The sequence below is a fragment of the Channa argus genome, chromosome 5, assembly GCF_033026475.1.
Source record: "Channa argus isolate prfri chromosome 5, Channa argus male v1.0, whole genome shotgun sequence".
NCBI lineage: Eukaryota > Metazoa > Chordata > Actinopteri > Anabantiformes > Channidae > Channa > Channa argus.
The window spans coordinates 26,393,111-26,414,156 of record NC_090201.1 but is presented as its reverse complement, the minus strand read 5'-3'; the positions used below and the strand labels follow the sequence as shown (position 1 = coordinate 26,414,156).

General features: G+C 40.5%; 1 protein-coding gene across 13 annotated transcripts in view; it reads left to right on the top strand.

Moving 5' to 3' along the window:
* ptprt (protein tyrosine phosphatase receptor type T) overlaps positions 1-21,046 on the top strand; it is a 284,214-nt gene that overhangs the window by 176,893 nt on the left and 86,275 nt on the right. For 7 of the 13 annotated variants that reach the window (XM_067505361.1, XM_067505366.1, XM_067505365.1 and 4 more), the window contains exons 16-17: positions 1,862-1,918; positions 14,538-14,673. In XM_067505361.1, coding sequence (XP_067361462.1) covers positions 1,862-1,918; positions 14,538-14,673 — 193 coding nt within the window. The remainder of the gene's footprint in view (positions 1-1,861; positions 1,919-14,537; positions 14,674-21,046) is intronic. The other 6 variants (XM_067505367.1, XM_067505370.1, XM_067505369.1 and 3 more) reach the window with 2 other exon arrangements.

Genomic DNA, 21,046 nt, shown 5'->3' with positions numbered 1-21,046 from the left:
ATGAATCCGTTGAGAAAATGTTCAATAATGATGCACTTTTGTGCCTGGAATGTGCAAAGTAATCTGAGGCAGCCTATAGCCGACTAAGTGAGGACGCTGAGATGCTGTCTTATCTAATCCTATTGGCAAATTAGGCATTTTTAATGTTAAATGCTCCTGATCCTAGAAATGTAGTCAGTGTCCTCCCATATTGTTTTTTTTTTTTTCATTTCTCAACCAAACCTCTGCTTGATTGTGCTAGAATATTACTAGCAAATGAGCAGATGTGCTGTAGCTATGAAACATCACGAGCACAAAAAAAAAAAATGCAGAAAACATTTTGGAAAACACTTTCCAGTAAAAACAATAAGACTCATCTAACTTTATTACCTGCTGTCTAATCCATTGTGTCGGTGCATCAATAGCCATGCATTTGTATTTTAACTCCTTTGCTCTCTGAAAACCTGGTTCTTTGCTTTAATAACCAATTTAGATGGAATCTAGCGACAATAATAATGTTACCTGTAGAAATGTAGATTAAAAGCACCTGCCTTCAGTGGCCAGTTCATATCAGCCTTTATGCAAAGCTTAACAGTTCCCTGCTCTTTCTGCCAGTAGGCACAGTACGTGGTTATCATGGGTCTGATCTGTGTTGTCATGGTTACAATATTGAACTCCTAGCTACAGCTTTGTGACATTAAAGGGCAACTGCACCAATGTTCAACTTGCTCTCTATGGCTTTAGTGTAGGGTGTAAATGTACAACGCTTCCCTCTGACTTCCCTATATTAAAATCTAATAATTTCCTGCTTCTAGCCAAAAAACTCCCCCAGATGACATCACTTGGAAGAGTTTTTCATCATTAGGAGTTCAGATTGTGTCATCTGGAGGAGTACATGCACCCCGACCTCTTCCCTGTATAGAATTTGTTGCTTTAAAATTATGTCATATTTCCTACAGCTGCTAGTTGTCACCAAATGACCACACGTATCGTTGATAATGAGCCTACTGACCTACTGGTAGGTAGCAGGTGCCTTATAATGGCTGATAATGAACAAGCGAGCCCACTGACGGCTCTGCAGGGTTGACTTTATACCAAAAGCTAGCTCAGCACGCTAATGCCAAAATTTCAGTCCTTGTGGTGAAGTCGGTGCTGCAGAACCACCGACGCGCCACTGCTTCTATGCAAGTTCTCGTTTGTTGTTTGAGTGCGATAGCTACAACTTTTAGGACAAACTTTAACATTTGTTAACCCACGTTCAGGTTCAGGCCTGCAGTTTCAGTGAGGGCCACGAAGTTGCCTCAACCCAACAAAAATATACTTTTCTTTGTACAAATTATGTCACGCCACAAAGTTTAAACCTTTTTTTTTCCTGTCTGCCATTTCTTCCTTTCTTTTCTCTTCCATTTCCTTCTCCCTTTAGTTTTATTAACCCCTAAAGCTAGCCCCACACAGTCAACAGACGCAGACGTTCTTAAACCCCAACGACACATCTTCATTCGCTGACTCACTACTTGGTAATAAACATCCTCACCAGCCTTTTCCTGGTAAAGGGCCAGCCGAGATGCTCTTACTTCTTGGCAATAAGGCCATTCGTACCTCAAATCACATCTTGAGTGTTAGTTGTCCTATTGATCTCAGTGTTCCAGTGCTACCACTCACCACTGCAATTTCTCTCCTCTAAGACAGATTGTGCATTTGAAAAGTAACGAGAGCTAAAACTTGATGAAATGGATAAAGAACTTTATACGTCCTTTTTTCTTAGACTATTTTTCTCCTTTCTTTTCCCTTGTTTTTTTTTTTTTTTGGTTTTTGTTTGTATTCTCTCCTTTTCTTCTCTTTCTCATGCTTTCCGACGGGGACGTGCGGCCCTTGGCCTTAGTGGTAATAGGTAGGGGACAAATAACAACGCCGTATATTCTAGTCATCCCAAGCGAAGGTGATTATTGCTTTATAGGCAGAATATTTTCTTCCCTATGTTACACTTTTCATCACAGTACAATCATGAACACAACTCAAGCCCTATTTCATTTTGGTCGTCTCCTGCCCTACACCCTCCTGTTTTCTCCTTCTTTGGTTTCATGACTTTTTTTGAAGTTTTTACTCTTTGTTGTTTTGTCTTTCCTTCTCATCGACATCTTAATGCATTTGTTTGCATGTCTTGCTCCGCTTCGAGTGTCGCTGGCTGTGTTTGAACCTCGTCTCTCTCTGTGTTGCATGCACAAAACCATACACGCCCAATATATTGAATCCCTGCTGCTTTTGTGCACAGTCAGTAGCCCTTCTTGAAAGGCTATGAACATCAGGCTTGAACCTCGATGCAGAGGGTCGTTTTTAAAAGGATGTTCATAATAAAACAGTGGCCTTTAAGACAGATTTGCATTTAAACACTCATGATTAAAACATTGGAGGTTCCACTTCGACCTCCCCAAATAGCATCAGTAGTTTACCTGAATTTGTGTAACGCATGAAAAATTGACAAAAACACCGGGTCCTCCAGGCTAGTCCACTGCTATCCCCCATTTTAAAACCTATTATAGGCCCTATGTCAATACTATAGTTGCAAACAACCACCCTCAGAGGTGCTTCCAGCATCTGAACAGTTTTGCACTGTTGATTCGAAGGTGTTAAGTTTAAAAAAAGCCCAAAACCCTCCATCTACTGAACACGACTCCAACACCCTGCAACAAACCATTGCTTATTGTACCGCTGTGCTTTTATTTGTCATAAGCCAAACTTCCTGTCACCTATAAGATGCTGCACTTTAAAGTTGATTGATCACTGGTTAGTTTTTTCATTGAACAACGTTGGAATCGATCTCACAACTCTGGCATTAAAGCGGCCACTTTACCAGCTCGACACTCCGCTAGAGTCTTCACATGTCTCTAGGTGAATGTGTCGCTTCTTTGTTAAAGACATGTTGCAGTGGGCTATAAACCTAATATCAAATGTTCCCTTCAAAGTGATTTTGCACTTTAGTTGTTTAGGAACCTTTTAGGAGACTGAACATGTATGAAACAGTAATGCAATCACATCTCAACCCATCTTAAAGAGAGGGTCAGACGAACTGCAGGTTGGATTTAATGAGCCTTTTTCTAAATTAAACACATTGCATTCCTGATGGAACGCCACCAGCAGGGTACCGCGGACATGCCGCACATAAAAAACAAAAAAACACATCCATGCTCATTCTATTTATTAGTGCAAAGACGTGTATAAGCAGGACAACACTCAAAATGATATGAACAATGAGGACACAACAGGTAATCAGCCAGCAGCAAGCATAAACATAAGCTGCTGCCACAGTTTTTTATTTTTTATTTTTTTAAAGTCAGGAATAGGAAATGACTTCACATGAATACAATAACATTCATTGTCCTGAGGGAAATTGAGGTTGCAAGGCCCAGCACAAAGAATTATGCATATCATGCACAATGGTGGACACTTCAGTCCCAAATTGAATAAATACAGATTGTATTCATATGAAGAATCGTTGCTTCTGTGCAGATTAATGCTGAAAATCTCTGGGTGCATTACAACAGCATTTCATTTATATTCCTCATATTTTACAGTTGCTAATATTTTACACATACTTCTGTCACAAATGAACACGACACACATTAGCCTTAACAGATAGATCATACATGAACAAACCATTGCTTTACTTGTGTTTTGAGGAGCCTTGGTGTTAACTCTACATCTAAACATGTGTGAATGCATTAAGTAAAAACCCTCACTCACCCTCTGACTTGTCCCAGCAGCACTGACACACAGTGATCGAACACTGTAGGATCAGTTTGCAAGCTCATTATGCTTTTCCAAGCCATCAACAAACATGACTTCTTCAAATGTGGTGAAGTTTTTAAACAGACTAATGTGAAAGTGAAACGAACACAGCTCTGGTTTTATATCACACTCTCTCTGTGCAGCACTAGCCAGGTGGCAGAAGTCCCACTCGGTTCATCTGTCCTGCTGCAGTCGCTCAGAAATGCATATTTCAGCTGTTACGCAATAAAAGAAAATGAGTCTGTTTAGCACTGAGTTTACACTGCATCTTAAATTATCGCATTTTGTTTTTACATAACACACAAATGCGACTTTGCTCCGTTAATTCCCCAAAAACTTTTTTTTTTTGTTTTTGATATGACTTACAGGATATTAAGATACAAGTGGCCTTCTAAAAGTAATTATTACACATTCACTCAAATTGTGAATGTCAGTGCTTCTTTGGCAGTAATTGTACGTATGTTTTTAGTGCCTGGACGGAAAATCCTCTCCTGTTCACTGCAGCAGAAAGCCATCGACACGTTTTACTTGTGTATCTGCAGCATCTATATGCCCAGCACGCACCTTTCTGTGGGTTCCGTAGCTCACAGGAGCATCAAACCCACCTCTTGTCATCTATACACTGGTATTACACGTCACCTTCAATTCCCATTACCATTAGACCAGAGGTCTGCTATAATTGCTGATTTACTGAGACGTGTAGTAAGTGAGCAGTGCTGTGAAATGCTGATGCAACATGTGGCTTGCTACATGTGGTGTTTGTGATGGGAATGTGCGTGACTGAATTGCAAAAGCTGAACCCTGGAGGAATCATATCTGAATTATCTTGATCATTAACCTGCACTAGCTCACACACACAGACCTAAACACAAACACATTATCCTCTACAGGCCATCCTCCTCCTATGTTCCCATCACTTCTAAGTGCTACCTCCTTGATGCTTGGTGAGTCACTTTACTGCCTGAATTTGCAACAGATTGAGTCAGACTATTAAAAAAAAAAGCCAACTCCCCGGGGATCTTTGTAGGTGAATATCTTGGTGATGATGTGACATTCTAAGGGCACGATACCAGTCAGCAATGGATGAAATGCTGCTCCAGCTGAACAGGGAGCATGCAGGGTTGGACTGCAACTGCAGCTGACAGAGAGACATATACAGTAAGAGGAGAGGAACTGAGAGACAGGCAGCAAAGGAGAAACAGAGCGTATTGCAGAGAGGAAAGAAAAGACAACCCAAGGGAGGAGAGGATCAAAAGCCAGAGACAGAGACTGAACCTGCCTTGAAGAACGTCGGAGAGAAGAAAAGTACAGATGCAGCAGTGGAAACAGACTCGAGCTCAAGGATCTTTTGGCGTATTTTTTATTTTCCCTCCTACTGTAGCATTGTGTATGCAGACAGTTGTACCTTGGTACCTGTCTGCCAGACAGATATTGTGGCAACTTATGCTAAGTTTGCCCTTCCAACTGCGCCATGAATTTTCCATCTGCTCCACAGCCCAGCAACAAAATGTTCAGTTGTCCCTGCATAAGGCTGTAATGTACTCACCTGCATTTGGGAATTGAGAGGAAGAAAAAGGGATTGGTGGGTTTGAGTGGGGGCTAAATCAGAAGCAAAGGAAAGACATGGAAGGAACAGAAAGGTGCAAGGGAGTGTGAAAGCAGGAAAAATTAAATACAAGCTCATTTACCGCAACCTAACAATGACCCATTTCTGACCCTACTTTCACCCACCTGGACAAATAGTGCAGGAGGTGGAGCGATATCATTTTAGCATTGCTGTGAAAGACATTAGGCAGCTTGGGGCTGTTGGGGGCAAAGGAAGTTTTTGGAATTTATTTTTGTTGTCCTTTTTGGCTTATCCTGTGAGTTCAGGGTCGCCACAGCAGATCACTTTCTGTCCGCAGGTTGATTTGGCACAGTTCTTATGCCAGATGCCCTTCCTGACACAACTCTCCCCAATTTCTACCGGGCTTGGGACCGGCACTGCTTGGCTGGGGACGGGCTGCTGGGGGTTCAGTGTCTTGCCCAGGGACACTTCGACACGTCGTCGGGGAGAGCGGGGCGCGAACCTCCGACCCTATGGTTGGTAGGCGGCCGCTCTACCAGCAAATGATGTAATGATGACATTTTATGGCGAGACCAGCCGCTGAAGATGCTCCCACAATGTGTACAACAGCTGCTGTACATTCAGCTCCAGTTGAGCAAATACTGTGCCACTTGGTAGAGTCGGCATCCATATTGTGTGGAAAACAAAATGGATTTTACACACAAACTGCGCTAAAACTACAAGGTAAGATAGTCACCACGTGTGCCAAGTTGTGTTACGATCATCATAATCGAAACACATAATGCGCACAACATCTCGCACTGGAGTTGAACCCTGGTCTCCTGTGGAAAATTCCAGTGTCTTTTACCGTCCACCTCCCTGTGTGGCGCCTCGGGAACGACAACGAGCTGGACGTTGGGGCAGCTTATTTAGTTGGCGTAAAAAGGCAACGGTGTCCTAAAGAAGGGTCGAATTTCTGCCTTTCTGAAAACGTCCTCCATTTGGAAATTCAAAGATCTGAAGTATTAAAAACATAGAAACACTCAAATGTCACTTTGTGTCTGGAAACAGATTTACAGACATTAGCCGGTTCCTTCTGACAGCAGTGGTCAATTCTTAAACCGCTTATTTCTCGATGAATGGCCTCATTTAAGGTTGAGGGTTTTGAGACCGAGCTACATGTTGCACAGGGCCGGGGACGTTGCACACTGTTGCAGCTGACTGTGTCTTTAAATTTCCTTTGTGTATTCACCTTTGGCACAGTTTACAAGGCTTGGAGCAGGTGTTTGTGCTTCAGTTTTAAACACTCTCCATAAAAGTTTTACACGACTAATTCTACTTTGCATAATCTGCCATTTATAGAGAACGGATGAGTTATTTACGTTAAATTAGATCTTTGTGCAAAGCAGATCTACTGATCTGATATTAGCCTCATAACTGAATTTCTTTCCTGCACATTTATTGTAATTCCCTCCGAATGACTTGTCTCCTGTCACCTTTTCAGTTCCAGGTTGTTCTTTATAACGTCAAGGCCTTAGCTTTCTGCAGCCTTCCTGCTGTTGTGGCTGTCAGCTCACAGCAGCTGTGTCCTACCGGCTCAGTCGCCTTGTCAGAAGCAAATTCCCTTCAAGTGGGAATCAAACTGCTGTGGATCCCGATAATTGATTTGGTCATTGTTTGTAGAAAATGGCTACAACGGGAATATAGAAGCTGTCGTGTAGCTGTCACCAGATCTGGATTAGAGAGAGGAGAGAAGGTACATTCTGTTCAAAACACAATGCACACAAAAACTCATAACCATTAAACACAAACGCTCATATGCTACCGATTAAATTAGTTGTTGTTTTTTGTTTTTTTTTCACTGAAGGTTGTACTTTTACTGTCTCTACACAATCGATGATTTCAGAATAAGGAATGTATCTCACCCATCCACCTCGACAACAATAGCATTAGCACTGCTTATTGCATATATGCGCATTGTCCCTCATTCGAATTGAAGGTGCACACATTGATGAGACTGTATTCACATGAGCCAACATTTTCTATTAATAATCAGATTAAGAGTCAGACTAAAAAAGCATCCTGTAGCCACAGCAACATAATGCACACGCATGTACACAAACAACCCCTCCACACCTCTGAAAAGCTGCGCAGAGACCAGATGATAAAGCATTTATGTGGTTTAGTTCTTAAAAGCTCTAAAGTACTTGGTAAAATGTGCCCTGCTGACCTTAACATTAATGGCAGCTGCAGTGTGTGTGTGTGTGTGTGTGTGTGTGTGTGTGTGTGTGTGTGTGTGGTAGTGGGGCGCTTTATTATTTACTGTTATGGAAACTAAAGATATGTTAATCCATCATCATCTGATCTCACACACACATTCATAATTCTTGACAGAAATGCATTAATAATGGCACAGGGGACCTCACTGTGACACACACACTACATGTTATGTGCAAAACGCGCACAAATGTGTCCGTGCACACACACACACACACACAGACACACGGAGCGCTGCTGTAGCATAGCTCAGATTAGTAATCCTGTTAAACACACTCAGCCATGCTAACGATAATCCGCAGAGGATGCGCCCCACAGCTGCTGACAAACAATACCTAAAAGCTAAACCTTCACATCAACTCTAATCTAAGACCCACGTGCACGGCTGCAAGCATGGACTATATAACAACATGCATGTGTACATGTGCATGCGCACACAAATACGAAAGTAAGTCCTTCAAATGTCATTTATTACCTGCACTTGTGAATTTATTTCCTACTGATATAATAGCAGATTGAGATTACATGCACACAGACAAGACAAAGATTTCGTCCACATAAAATAACACTTTCTGTACATGCACACACACACATTAGCTACACCCACGCTCCAACAATGATGGGTACCTGTGACATGTACGTACACACAGAGAAACCCGGTATTTAATATGCTATTCAGGGCTGCTGCAGCGCGTTGGAAGCTAGGAGAATCAATCTTCTCTCCATTTGGATGAGATTATGTTTTTAATATCTCTGGTTTTACCCATAATTCCTCCTCGATAATTTTATCATGCTCCGCAAGAAGGGGAAATAAAAAAGAAATAAAAAGCAGAGACTTGCTTAAATGAAAAGACTATTACGCGAGGGCAACACATTTATACTCCCCCCCCCACTCATGTGCATTCAGTAGAACAAGAGATTGTTGGGGGATTATTGCGTTTTGGGTGCGATCAATATCATCATCAGCCCACTGTTGTCCCAGCTATAATGGCAAACGCTGAGAAAGTCTCTTTATGCATTTCTCGTTCTTCTGTTCTTCATTAATAAAGGCAGCTTTTCCTCACATCTGGAATGAATGCGGATAGATTACTGAGTGGGCCCAGGGAACAGAGCCTTTCAATGTTTTTTTTTTTTTTTTGATAAAGCTCAGTTATAAAAATCACTAAATTACTGCAAATATGAAAAATAATACTGAAAATATAAACATAAAATGTCCAAGTATAGACAGAAAATAATCAAAGAGACATAAAACAACAGGAAATAGATGCAAATTGTCCAAACAAAGACAAGGTTCCTTTCTAAGGTTGTCTGTGATTCGTGATTTTTATGTTTTATATATGACCCCAATTTAAAAAAAAACAAAAACAAAAGTTGGGACGACGTTTAGAATGTAAATAAAAATCAAAAAACACTGATTTGCAAATCTCATCCACCCGTGTTTTAATCACAGTGGAAAATAAATGACATATCGCATGTTGAAACTGAGACATTTTACCATTTCATGAAAAATATTAGCTCATTTTGAATTTGATTATCGTCCCAAATGTTTTGAATTGAGCTTGTATGTTGTTTCGTTTCATATCTAATTTAGCTACTTCACATCTTAACTAAATATTTGTTAAAAATAACTACAGTGTAAGTATTTTGTAGTTAATCGGTACTTATTCATTAGGTATTTGTACCTATGATGTAATATTAAAAAAGGGCCCCCAACTACAAAATACTTACACTGCAGGTATTTTTCTTATTCTCGTCTTGTTACTCTGTTATTCCCCAAAGTTTGCTTACTGTTATTAGGTAACAACAAATATGCTGTAGGTGCTGTGAAGATTCATCGTTGTTACTAATAACTACACTGTAGGTTTTCTGAGGACACATAGTTCCCAAGTCGTCATGTAGTCTGTTAATATATGTTGAAAGTTTACTACTCGACACTGTTTTAAATCAGGACGATATACAAAAATGCACAGTTTCAACTTCTCTCGTCACATATTTAGTTACTCGTTTCAATGTTGCCTATGGTGACGTAATCAGGGCAACTGTCAACGCAGAGCTTTCATCTTGTGATGAATAAAGTGTAATGATCTTGAATCATTTAGAGATGTTTTGATCACTCGAGAAAAGAATATAAAAAAATGGGTGCAACTGCATCTTTTTATCCATCAAGTCAAGTCAAACCTTTTAGGATGAGCTGATTCACCTTGTCATGTATATTAGGTATGAAGTGCTTTTCTGTTCCTATGTTTTAGGGATCTGATATGTGCCAAGAAATAATACCTGCACCACCTGCCAGCCCTGGATCCATGAACGTGCTTACAGGCCACCTGTTAGCTGACAGTGACAATAGGAGAATAAATGAGGCCGCATGAACTCCGTACTGTGTTTGCACCAGTTGTCAATCCGTCCCACTTCGCTGTGCCCGTTTACTTCATACAAAGTTTGACCCTCTTGCAGTGTAAACAGTCTCATTAGATCGCTTCTCTTCTGCCTCGGTCAGAACGCTGTCCGAGCTCGCTCGATTGGCCCCCGAGCCGCCCAATCAGGATGTTAAATGGAGCTGAACCCGTCGTCAGATGGGGTCCTCCACCGTTACATCATGAACTGTTGAACCCAATCAAGCACGGGGGGCCGGTGAAGTGAGGACAAATGGGGTCACGCTGTAATGTGTCAGGTGATACGCACAGCGGATCACTGAGGGGGTGGGGGGGGGGAAATGGAGGTATAATACACCTGTGGGGTGATTACCGGGGCACTGAGTGGGAAACGTGTGACCTCTCGTATGATGGCTCCAGGCTCTCGGACGTGTAATGCGCTTACGCCTCTGCTGATTACAGCACTACAGGCCACCACAACGTGTCCTTCCTGGATATTTTCTGATTGTGTTAATGGGACAAAAAAGACAGCAGGCTAACGACTCAAAGAGGACGTCTGTTTAGCAAACGTTCGGGAACCAGAGAAGCCACTGTGTGCACAGCATGTGTTGACATGTAGAGTCTGATTACCGATCGTCGGTCACCGGACAATTTATTGCAGGATAAAAATGCACACTTTGACTAAAGGATGGCAACTTTGTGTTGACAGAACTATTCAGTTATTTCTAAAATGATGGAACTATTTCATCAAATTATTCTACGCCAAACTTACAATATAGAGTGAAGAAATTTATTGAGTGCAGCTACAACATTTTGACATTATGTCACCTTCAGGCAATTTTTCCTGATATTGATTTTGCCTTTTTGCCAGTGCATCTCAGATAATAAACAGGATGTGCATACGCTACTTGTGGCATCGTTCCATTCTAAAAATAATTTCTGTTTGGGAGGATCAGGTTAAGGCAAGTAATTTTTTTTTTAAGTGCAGCGCAGACAGACTGCAGCACTGTTTTTCTGACATCTGAACAAGGGTCAACGTTCTGAAACAGAGTGGAGTGAGAGAACCACTCTGCCTTTCCACAGCAATTGCTTAGGTGAGCACAGGTGTAAAAATAATCACACTCCACACAATGTTGTCCTCACATCCCTTTTTTATGGCTCTGTAAAGAAAAGAAAGAATCAAACCTCGGATCAACTGAACATTGGGGTGAATGGACGAATCTTTTGAACAAACTCATCAGCCATCAGCAATGCATCAAATGTCCAGGAGGTGCGATTTAAAAAACAAAAACAGATCTAAGACGTTTGTGTAGTAATACCATAAAACTTCCCTCTGATTTCCCCGTATCAAAATATCTCTGTACGTCTAGCTACAAAATACCTCAATATGACATCAGCCTATACCAGCTGTTGGGCGAGAGGTTGACTCCACCCTGGACATGTTGCTAGTCTATTCCAGGGCCACAGAGAGACAAACACAGACGGACAACCATTGGCACTCACATGCATGTTTTTGGACAGTGGGAGGAAACCGAAGTACCCACACAAGCACAGGGAGAACATGAAGCGTGAAAAACACTAAAGTATACAGAAAACATTCCGATTTCCACCATGAAATATCCACTTTGCGTAAAAGATTCTGCACTTTTCTGAACGCACACAATATTTAAAGCATGGTTACACAAATTTTTACCTGTATATGTTTAGTCTTCTAGACGGATAATGTCATCCAGAGGAGTTCTGAGGAGCAGGATGACATCATCTGAACTCAAACACTCCTCTGGATGATGTCATCTGGAGGCATTATCCAGCTAGAAGCATATAAGTATTTTAATATAGGGAAAGCAGAAAAACATTTTATGGCATTCATCTACATTTATTACCCAAAGCCCCTGGAAGCAAGTTGAAATGCCAAACGCCACCGTTAAAATGTCCGCGATGTCTCATTTCAATTGAAAACATGCAGCAGGAAAACAGGGCTGCTTTCTTCGGCATCAAACTGTAGGACGGAGAGTGACAGATGTATTTTTCTCATTTTCAATGTGATGACAGGGGCTCCGTCCATGCTCAGGTTCAAAAGAGCGTGAACGTGTTGTCACTGGGGGGCACTGAGGGGTTTTAAAGGAGCATCTCGCCGCCGCAGCCGTTGAGGACTGCGGCAGCTATTACAGAGCGTGCCAAGGTTAGGTGCTTAAGCCGTTAGCTCGCTGGATTCCGCTGCCAACTTGAGTTGTTATTGCGAAGGGGGGCGGGGGGAGATGAGAGAGACAGGGGATTAAAGCAAACTCCCACACACCAGTACTACTCTATTAATCGACTGTTTTTGTCTCTGAAGGTTATAAGAAGAGGCCGTTTGGTGCTTGTCTGTGAGAGATCTGGTGCATTCATGTGCAGGATTTCTTTTTCTTTCTCTATCTTTTTAAACGTTCACCTCCCTAACATGCGCCTCTCGCTCTTTTTTCGTTTTTATGTTATCCCTGTTTATCTCCGGCCTCTCAGGTGGCCTTGGCTGCTTCCACACACCCTGCCACTAAGGCCAGTGGTTTTATTAATAGTTTAGTTAGACCCTTTCCTTTTTCTTTTTTTTTTTTTTGCCTGTCCACTCACAGCGCCCTTGAGAGCTGAAAGTGGCCCAGAGCTGCTGTTTGAGGTGCTTAGCACATGATGTCACCTTTAATATTAAATGAATGGGTATGTTGGCAGGTGTTCAGAAGACATGTAGATTTCCTCTGGGACCCCAGAGTGTTCATACATGTTCCTTTATTAGGTAAGCAAGGCTTGGAATTATTATTTTTGTCTTTTGTAATGTCCCATGCAGTAAAATCCTTTGCTAATGGCAGCGGAAGTTTGGGGTGTATGTGGTAACACTATGTCTCTGTGCAGGGTCTTTAGGCTTGTTACAGCTACACATTCGGGCAAATACCCCAGACAGTGTATGCTTTTGTAGGGCTGATGGTTATTAAATCATGCATACAGCAGCACCAGTCTGCCTTTTATTGAGAACCTGGCTGCAACTACAGGGGGTGGGGTCCATAAATAAAAATCAAAAAATCAAAATGTCCCTCGATGATTTACTCAACCTACTGTACTTGTGTAGTTTGACTGTTAAATCCTGTTTCCCCATTTCATGTCGTGTTGGTGATTCTTGCCAGAATTTGTCTTTTCGGTTGATTTATCCTGAAGTTGATGGTGTAAGAAACGGAATTCACTCTTCCATTACAGCACACTGAAATCCACATACTGCAGCTGTGCTTTCATGTTTGTGATGCAGGAATGTCCCAAAATATCGCACTTTTGTCAGGCCGGGAAGCTGTGCAATAGGATGTCCAACCTTTCCTGGCTCAGTAGTTTGGTCTCTGGGCCCTCCTGTCTTTATATCTAGTGTTCCTGGGCCTACAATGAAGCCTGAATCGCCCCTAGTGGGTCGAGCCAGCGCCTTGCATGGCAGCCCCGACACCCTCGGCGTGTACATGTGTGAATGAGAAGCAACGTTGCCATAAGCCTTTTGGTAAACTGCAGATTAACTAAGCTAAACATGGGAAAATTCATTTTTAGCATAGTTTAAACATTTACCACGTGAAATAAATTCAATCAAGGAAAGCCACTAAATTGACTTAGTGCAGCATCATTAAGCCGTTGACATGAAGAAGTCAAAGACGCAGCCAGGTAGATCAGTGCATCCCCTCTCTTTGTTTTCCCACTCAGCCTACTGACAGTCACCACCTGGCCTCTTCATTAACCTGCACACTAACTAAGTGCTCTCACCTGCGTGAACATGCATTGTCCTCGTGTGCAATCCTCCCTTAACACACCAACCTTGTATTCACCTTCCTCAAGTTTTGTTTTCCAGTCTCTCTCTGTTTGTTCATTTGTTTGCCAGCTGATTTGATTCTTGTATATACGTGTGATGCAGAGCCAGTCCTGCATGTACGACTTCAATATTTGTGCATCTTGTTTGTCCTTGGGTAGTTTTTTTTTTTTTTAACTGGGAATGAAGTTACAACAAACGCCTTGTAGCTTAAAAAGTTGGCACTTCATCCCTCGCTTTCTTGTTCTCTTTCTGTTTTTAGAACTTATGGTTTAATTCATATTGCTTTATAACTTCTTGGAGGGCACAACCAGCTTTTCTGGAAATCAAAATGCTAACTTTTTTTGACTACGAGACAGTTTTTCTTTGTCCCCACAGTAAATAAGTCCCCACGTGACTTGATTTAACTGTAAAAGTAACAATCAACCCCCCCCCCCCCCACTTCCCCCGCCGCCGCATGATGTTTATGACCTGTGTTGGGGTGTTTTCATATGGAATAAGTGTTAACAGCATCTTCACCTTGGGATCAAGTGTGTGTGATTTTCATTTGTGGCTAACTTATGCGAAGTGTGTGTGTGTGTTTGCATGACTGTCCTTTGGTGTGTCTCTGTATACATGCATGTGTGTGGTCCTTCAAGTGTGAACGTTTGTGCTTGGCTATTTGTATGTGGTCGCCTGTCAAAGTGACTATGTGCATACCTGTTTGTTTGTGCGTGTGTGTGTGTGTGTGTGTGTGTGTGTGTGTGTGTGTGTGTGTGTGTGTGCGTAGGTGCATCCACCCAAGACTCGGATGCAATGGAGCCAGAGAAGCAGGTGGACAGCACAGTGAAAATGGCTGGAGTGATCGCTGGGATTCTCATGTTCATCATCATCCTCCTCGGCGTCGTCCTCACCTTTAAACGCAGGTAAGTAACACCAACAACATCAGGCCACAATAAGAGCTTAAAGGTGCTATGTGTAGTATTCTAATGAGAATTCACTGCAGTGAGTGTTGGAAGCCACTATCCCACTTTGTAGAGCATTGGAATTTGTATTTGGTGTTTAAAAAAAAACCAGAGGCTGTAGCTCAACAGGAAACTCTGTCTGGATAAAGCAGATGGTGAACAGAGCCTGACATTGTTGCTAACTTAAAATCAGTCAAAAGATGCCAGCAATGACACTAGATCAAAGCTACCAATCATCTTTATGGCCATTGTTTTAACAGTTAGCAACCACTTGTGGCGATGAGTAAAATACTACATTTAGCATCTTTAAACCATGCGGCTAAAATAGATTAGCACTCACGCAGACTGTTGACAGCTTGAAGTGTCCTCATAGTTAACATGCAGGTATAGGCAGTGTTGCTTGATTTTGAAAATGTCTTGAGGGGAAAAGGATTTTGGTGAAACTTGTAATAGGAAAGACTGAATCAAAATGTATTTGTTTTTCATTTAGTTTCAGTCTCAGTCAACAAAATTCCTTTTTTTTAATAACCAGCATTTCTCAGACATTGCAGGTTGCTCACTGATCGGTACGATTGTGAAGGCCACAAACTTGGATTTATTCCTCAGGGCAGTGCGAAGGGCCAGAATAATGTATGAAATCTGTTGGTGCACTTAATCCTCTCTAACCCTTGAAGGCAAAATAAATAATAATGATAGATGTGCCCAGATTTTGGATATATCCAAAGTCCATATAAACTGCATTAGTTATTTTTGCAGCTAAACCGGACGTACAGAGCTTTCTGTGTCTTTGTTAACATGCACACTGGCTTGCCACCATCACCTGCCAATCTTTCTTTCACTTTCTCTTATCCTCTGTATCACTCCATCCATCCTTCCATCTCTTTTAAGGCTCACTTACTTACTGTTTGTACTGTATATTTTGCCTGTGTCATATGTGTTTGATTTAATTTGTTTTCTGTGTGTGATGTTTGTTGGGGTTTTTTTTGGGGGGGGGGGGGGGGGGGGATTCTCAGTTCCTCACTTACTCACTTAACATAAAAAAATTAGAGAAATGAAAAAGTAAAATAAGTTAAATAATTTAGTGATGTCAGTGCAACGACTACACTCTAGAACTTTGATGTTAGTTTTACTGAAGTACAGCATAAACACTACAAACCTTAGATTCACAGCCTCGTACAAGTGTAAAAGATTTTTTTAATAGCGCAGACTGCAAAATGATTAAATATTGCTAAAATTTTCAACAAACAAAAATGCTACAGAAAGGCGGCATATAAACAAAAGTCAGGAACAGCCATCGATCGGCACAGGTTTTACATCGAACTAGAGTATAAACTTCTTCAGATGATAATTTATGATATATTAATGATATATCTATGATAAATACAACGGCCATTAGGCCCTTGAGTCACTTTTGATTGGCAGTTATGTTACATTGTACCCAATGTATTGAGACAGAAAATCACTTAAATATTTAGTTTGAAAAGCAAACTAAAAGAAAAGAACATGTAGCCTGCAAAGAGATGATGAATGGATCTTTGGTTAAGGCTTGAACAGCTTGGCATTGGTAATTCTTGCTCCTGCACTTGTAGTATTCAACATCTGTCCAGATCCTACTTTCTGAGCTTGGGAGACATGTCTTTTTTTTTGTTGTTGTTGTTGTTGTTGTTTGTTCCTTTGTTCACTGTACATAGTCAGAACATGCTCCACCACACATTGCTTTGAACAAGATAATTTAATAGTCATTGTATTCCGTACTTTACAGATGCTTTGTTTGAATCTACAAAGCTCTTTTTCTGTAGTCAACTTTACTGATTTGCAATTAGCTCCCTAAGATTCTCCTTTGAGAAGTAAACATCAATGTATCATGATAATCCTCCATTTGCCTTTGCTGTGCTAACACATGTTTACAGTTCTTCAGATGTCATCTGACGTTCTGTAAAAGTAGGCATGTACCTCTGTCATATAAGCAACAAGATGACATCATCAGAAATCCACAACTCGTTCATCAGAAGGAGTTTTTCTGCATGCAGCAGAGGGATAATTAAAATAAATGAAAAACAGTTATGTTATATATATATATATATATATATATATATATATATAGCTCTGGTCTTAATAGGCTATTACACACTATAATACCCTCCAACACACACACGTGCGTACAAATATGCAAACAACTTGACACAGGGGCACCACACACACACACACACACACACACATATATATATCATAAAATTTGTTATTTGAAATTAGTAAAGTCAGTTTAATATGCATGACACAGATGTCATGCATATTAAACCATCGCTAAAACTCACTATTAAACCACACACTTTCATACACTGCATGGAACAACACACACAAACAGTTTTGCTTAGAGGACAATAGGCATATATCTAACAGCGAGTCTAAATACAACGTTACATTCATTTCAAGCGAGCAAAAGAGGCCAGGGAGTCAGAGAGCACAGGGTCAGTTGGCAGAGCTAATCAGAGGCTAATCCAGGCTAAAGGAGAATACCCCAAACACCATGAGGATAAAAATCTATCAGAGCTGAAAGAGGAAAGCAGGATGAGGGATTTAGAAGATCAGATATAGGGATATTTAAGAGACACGAGAAGAAGGTACAGGGGGGTAAATCAGAAAAGAAGAAAGAAAGAGGCAAATGACAAAAAAGAGGAATGGAAAAAATACCTGAATGATTTGTGAAGAACATATACAAAATAAAAATAAGCCAACCGTGGTTAACCTGAAGGTCAAGTGGATATGGTAATCAGATGTTAACCAGGCTAGCAGGCATTAATAGGCCATTAGAGGACAAAAACCACCACAGTGGATGTAGAAAAGGCAGAAATGAGCATCAGTGCAGCAGAAGAGAAAGACTAGAAGCAAGTAGTTGAGATGCTGCTCAGTCATCGTCGGCCAGGGTCAAAGGTCACATACAGGTCAAATGAAGTCACGGAGTACATATGAGAGCTTGACAGAACGAAAGAAAAGCCAGGCAGAAATGGGCGTGATCGTGCCATAAGGAAGAGGACAGACAGAGGAAAATAAAGTTGCAGAGAGGAAATACAGATCAGAGGGGAACAGATAAAAGCTACAGGGAAAACGGATGGAGGTAAGAAAAATGAAAAGGGGTAACATTAAGGAAATATAATTGATAAATTAGGACAGTGGGAGGTTAGACTGTTTTGTTGGGGTCATTTATAATTCATTTCACTCTTCAACCAGCTGTCCAAGTTTCAGAAACGGTGTTTTAGTTTTTATTCTTAAGTGTTTTACATGCCTTTTAGAGCCCATAAATTATTCTTGGACCAACTTTTTGTCGGGCAGTGAGCATGCCCAACTGTCCAATTAATCTTTCAGGATGGCATTACATATGTTCCAAATGGACTTTATTTTTTGACAAGCACCAGGGTTTGTTGCTAATAATGTAATGGAAAAGTGAATAACTCCAGACATGGCTGTAGTCTTAATGGGGATTCAATGTTTCCGGAGCCAGGTGGCCCCAAGGGTTCGTACAAAACAGCACCCAAAGATGCACATTTCACAAAAACAGAGGAGAATGGATGAATAATTCATGAAGCTCACTAAACACTGGCTGACTTATTTTCTGTGGTGCCACAGAAGCAGAGCCTAAGTTACTGAGAAAAGGTGACAAATGTGTAATTGAAAAATCAATGGGGGGGAAAAAAAAATATTAGTATTAGTTTTCACCACTAACTCTAAAACTTTGCAGCAACCTTTTGTTACTTTAACCTTTAAAAAATACACTTAAACTTGATCGACCTACCTGGTTTAATAGCTTAGATAAAAGTAAAGGAAAACATAAACAGCTTGCAAATAGATAAGCAAACAAGTAAATGAATAAGGTTACAAATATCAACCCTTGTGATTTTAGGCGTAAATGTAATAAAAATCTACCGCTGGGAACATAGCTGTTGTATTCTGACCCTGAGGATATGTCTGAATTATTTCACTTATTTATTAATTTATGAAAAATATAAATGAATGGTAACATTAGCTAAACATCAGAAATATCTAATTAATTTAATTTAATTCATTACTTCATATGCTGACAGGGAGAAAAAGGTTTACAGCCACTTGTTTTGGTACTTTTCAATCAAATACTTGAATGGAGATAAAAGAGTCATCAGCGTAGCGCCATCTATGACATGAAGCACAATTCTGTTGCCATTATTGTTAAAGTCTTCAGAAAGACAATCTTCGAGGTAATTTGTGTTAGTTGAACCCTGTCTCTTTGCATCTAAATTGAAACTGTGATTACAGATTTGTGGGGAAAGCGATACACTAAATGGTTTAAGCTCCATAGCAACTTTTTTTTTTTTTTTTTTTTAAATGAATAAATTGCTACATTTCTTAATGGAACAAAGTGTGACGGAGATGGTTATGGTTGTTGGTGGATGTACAAGGGATACATATGGACTCCATCGTCCCTTCTGTGGTTGGGTTTAGGGTAAGCAAGCACTATGGTGGAGGTTAGAGAAATAATCATGGTTTTGTGGTTTAGTTGTAAAGTAAATAAACGTACTGTGTCTGAAGTTACCATTATATTTATGCAAGGAAACCAGGCCATAAACTGCCACTGCTTGAAAATGACTATATAAAATGTTAATAGCCTTAGGTCACATAAACAGTCTGACATTTTGTGTGAAATGAAGCATTATCTGGGGACATTTTAGTGCTAAATTCACTGTCAGCACATTTGCAATTTCATGTGTGTTAATTGCCAACAAAGCATAATTGTGTTTTATTCCTGCAAAATCTACTGTATATTGGTTATGGCCATCACAATTTGCTGTTTTGATGCAATTTTCATTTTTTTTATTTTACAAGAGAGGGTTAAATAACACAGATGGGCTCACGCAAGTAAAGCAAAATGTTGCATTGCCGTATAAATGACACAAAAGATTTATACATTTCTAAAGGCAAAGGTCTGTAAAGTGAGCGTGGGTGTGTTTGTGTGTGTAAGAACGAATGCAGACTGTATTTCCCCTTCTTATGTGTCAGTCTGCTGCGACATGCAGTGATTGATTTGTTTGTTTCTGCATGACCAGATGTAAAGTACAAGCGGCATCAAAGTCAGTGCCAGACCACCATCTGTAGATGTGAGTGTGTGTGCGCTGACGGCCTCATGCTCCTTAGCCAGCTCAAGCCAATAAGCGATGGATTGTTACCCACATGGCATAAACGTAGAGAAAGATTGAAGTCCAGATGGGTCTGTGGACAGACCTGCTTGCAAACACAGACATATTGCTCTCAGCCAAACAAAGACTAAAATATCTGGCTCACATCTTGAAGTCTCTGGTGTCCTTGACAGTGCTTTTTAAGTTTCTAATGATTCAGGCTAATTTCGACATTTGAGAAAGACAAAGCATGAATACACTTGTTTTGTCATAGTAAGAAAAAGTCACCATGACCTAATTATAGTGGGTGATTTTCTAAGATATTAGTCTCTGTAATCAATGGTGAACGAGGTCAAAATATTTTTTATCAAATGGTCCTAAACAGTGTAACTTACATAAATGTGTGGGCACATACAGATGCAATAGTCTTTGATTTTTGTGTGTCGCAATTGTTAGTAGGTGGCCGAGTTTGGGTTTGGCAACTAGAAGCTGAGACCTGGACACTTTGTCATTACAGATTAATAAAATTACAATACATTTTCTAGTGTCTTCTAGTGAAAGAAGTGGAAGAACAATGCATACTATTGTGGACACTGTGTACTTGTACTTGGAAGCTCCCAGTTATTATTCCGTGTGTTCTAAGAGTTGGGAGTATGTTGATTTCTTTAACAGCCTTATCGGAAATCGAGAATTAAATTAAAGCCTAAATGTAAAATGAAACTTGTTTTTACTTGGATCCTAAAGTACGTAGCTATAATAGTTGGTTTTCCACACGTGCAGAATACAATGGTACATCCATTGTTTTGTGTGCTAAGATTGATCCATCGCAGTTTACCAGCCAACTTCAACAACAAATCACTGCTTACACCTGATATTTTTCCCGTAAACATTCGTTTTGTATTTCTTGAATCGACTCTTAAAAGGTGAACATTTTTACATTTTGTTCTCATTAGTCACATTAGAATTTTACCTTTGTAAAAGCAAAATGTGTCACTAAAAAGAACAGTTGTAATCAGACACGTTCTCACCCTCAACATTCAACAGAGTTAATTCACTGGTTTCCTCTTTGAAGTCCGCAGCAACAACAACAACAAAAAGAAAAGAGGCAGTTTGACACTAGAATTTCACCATCATCAGTCGTGACGGAAAGTCTTCAGGTTCAAAGAAATATGGATAAAATGGATTTTCTC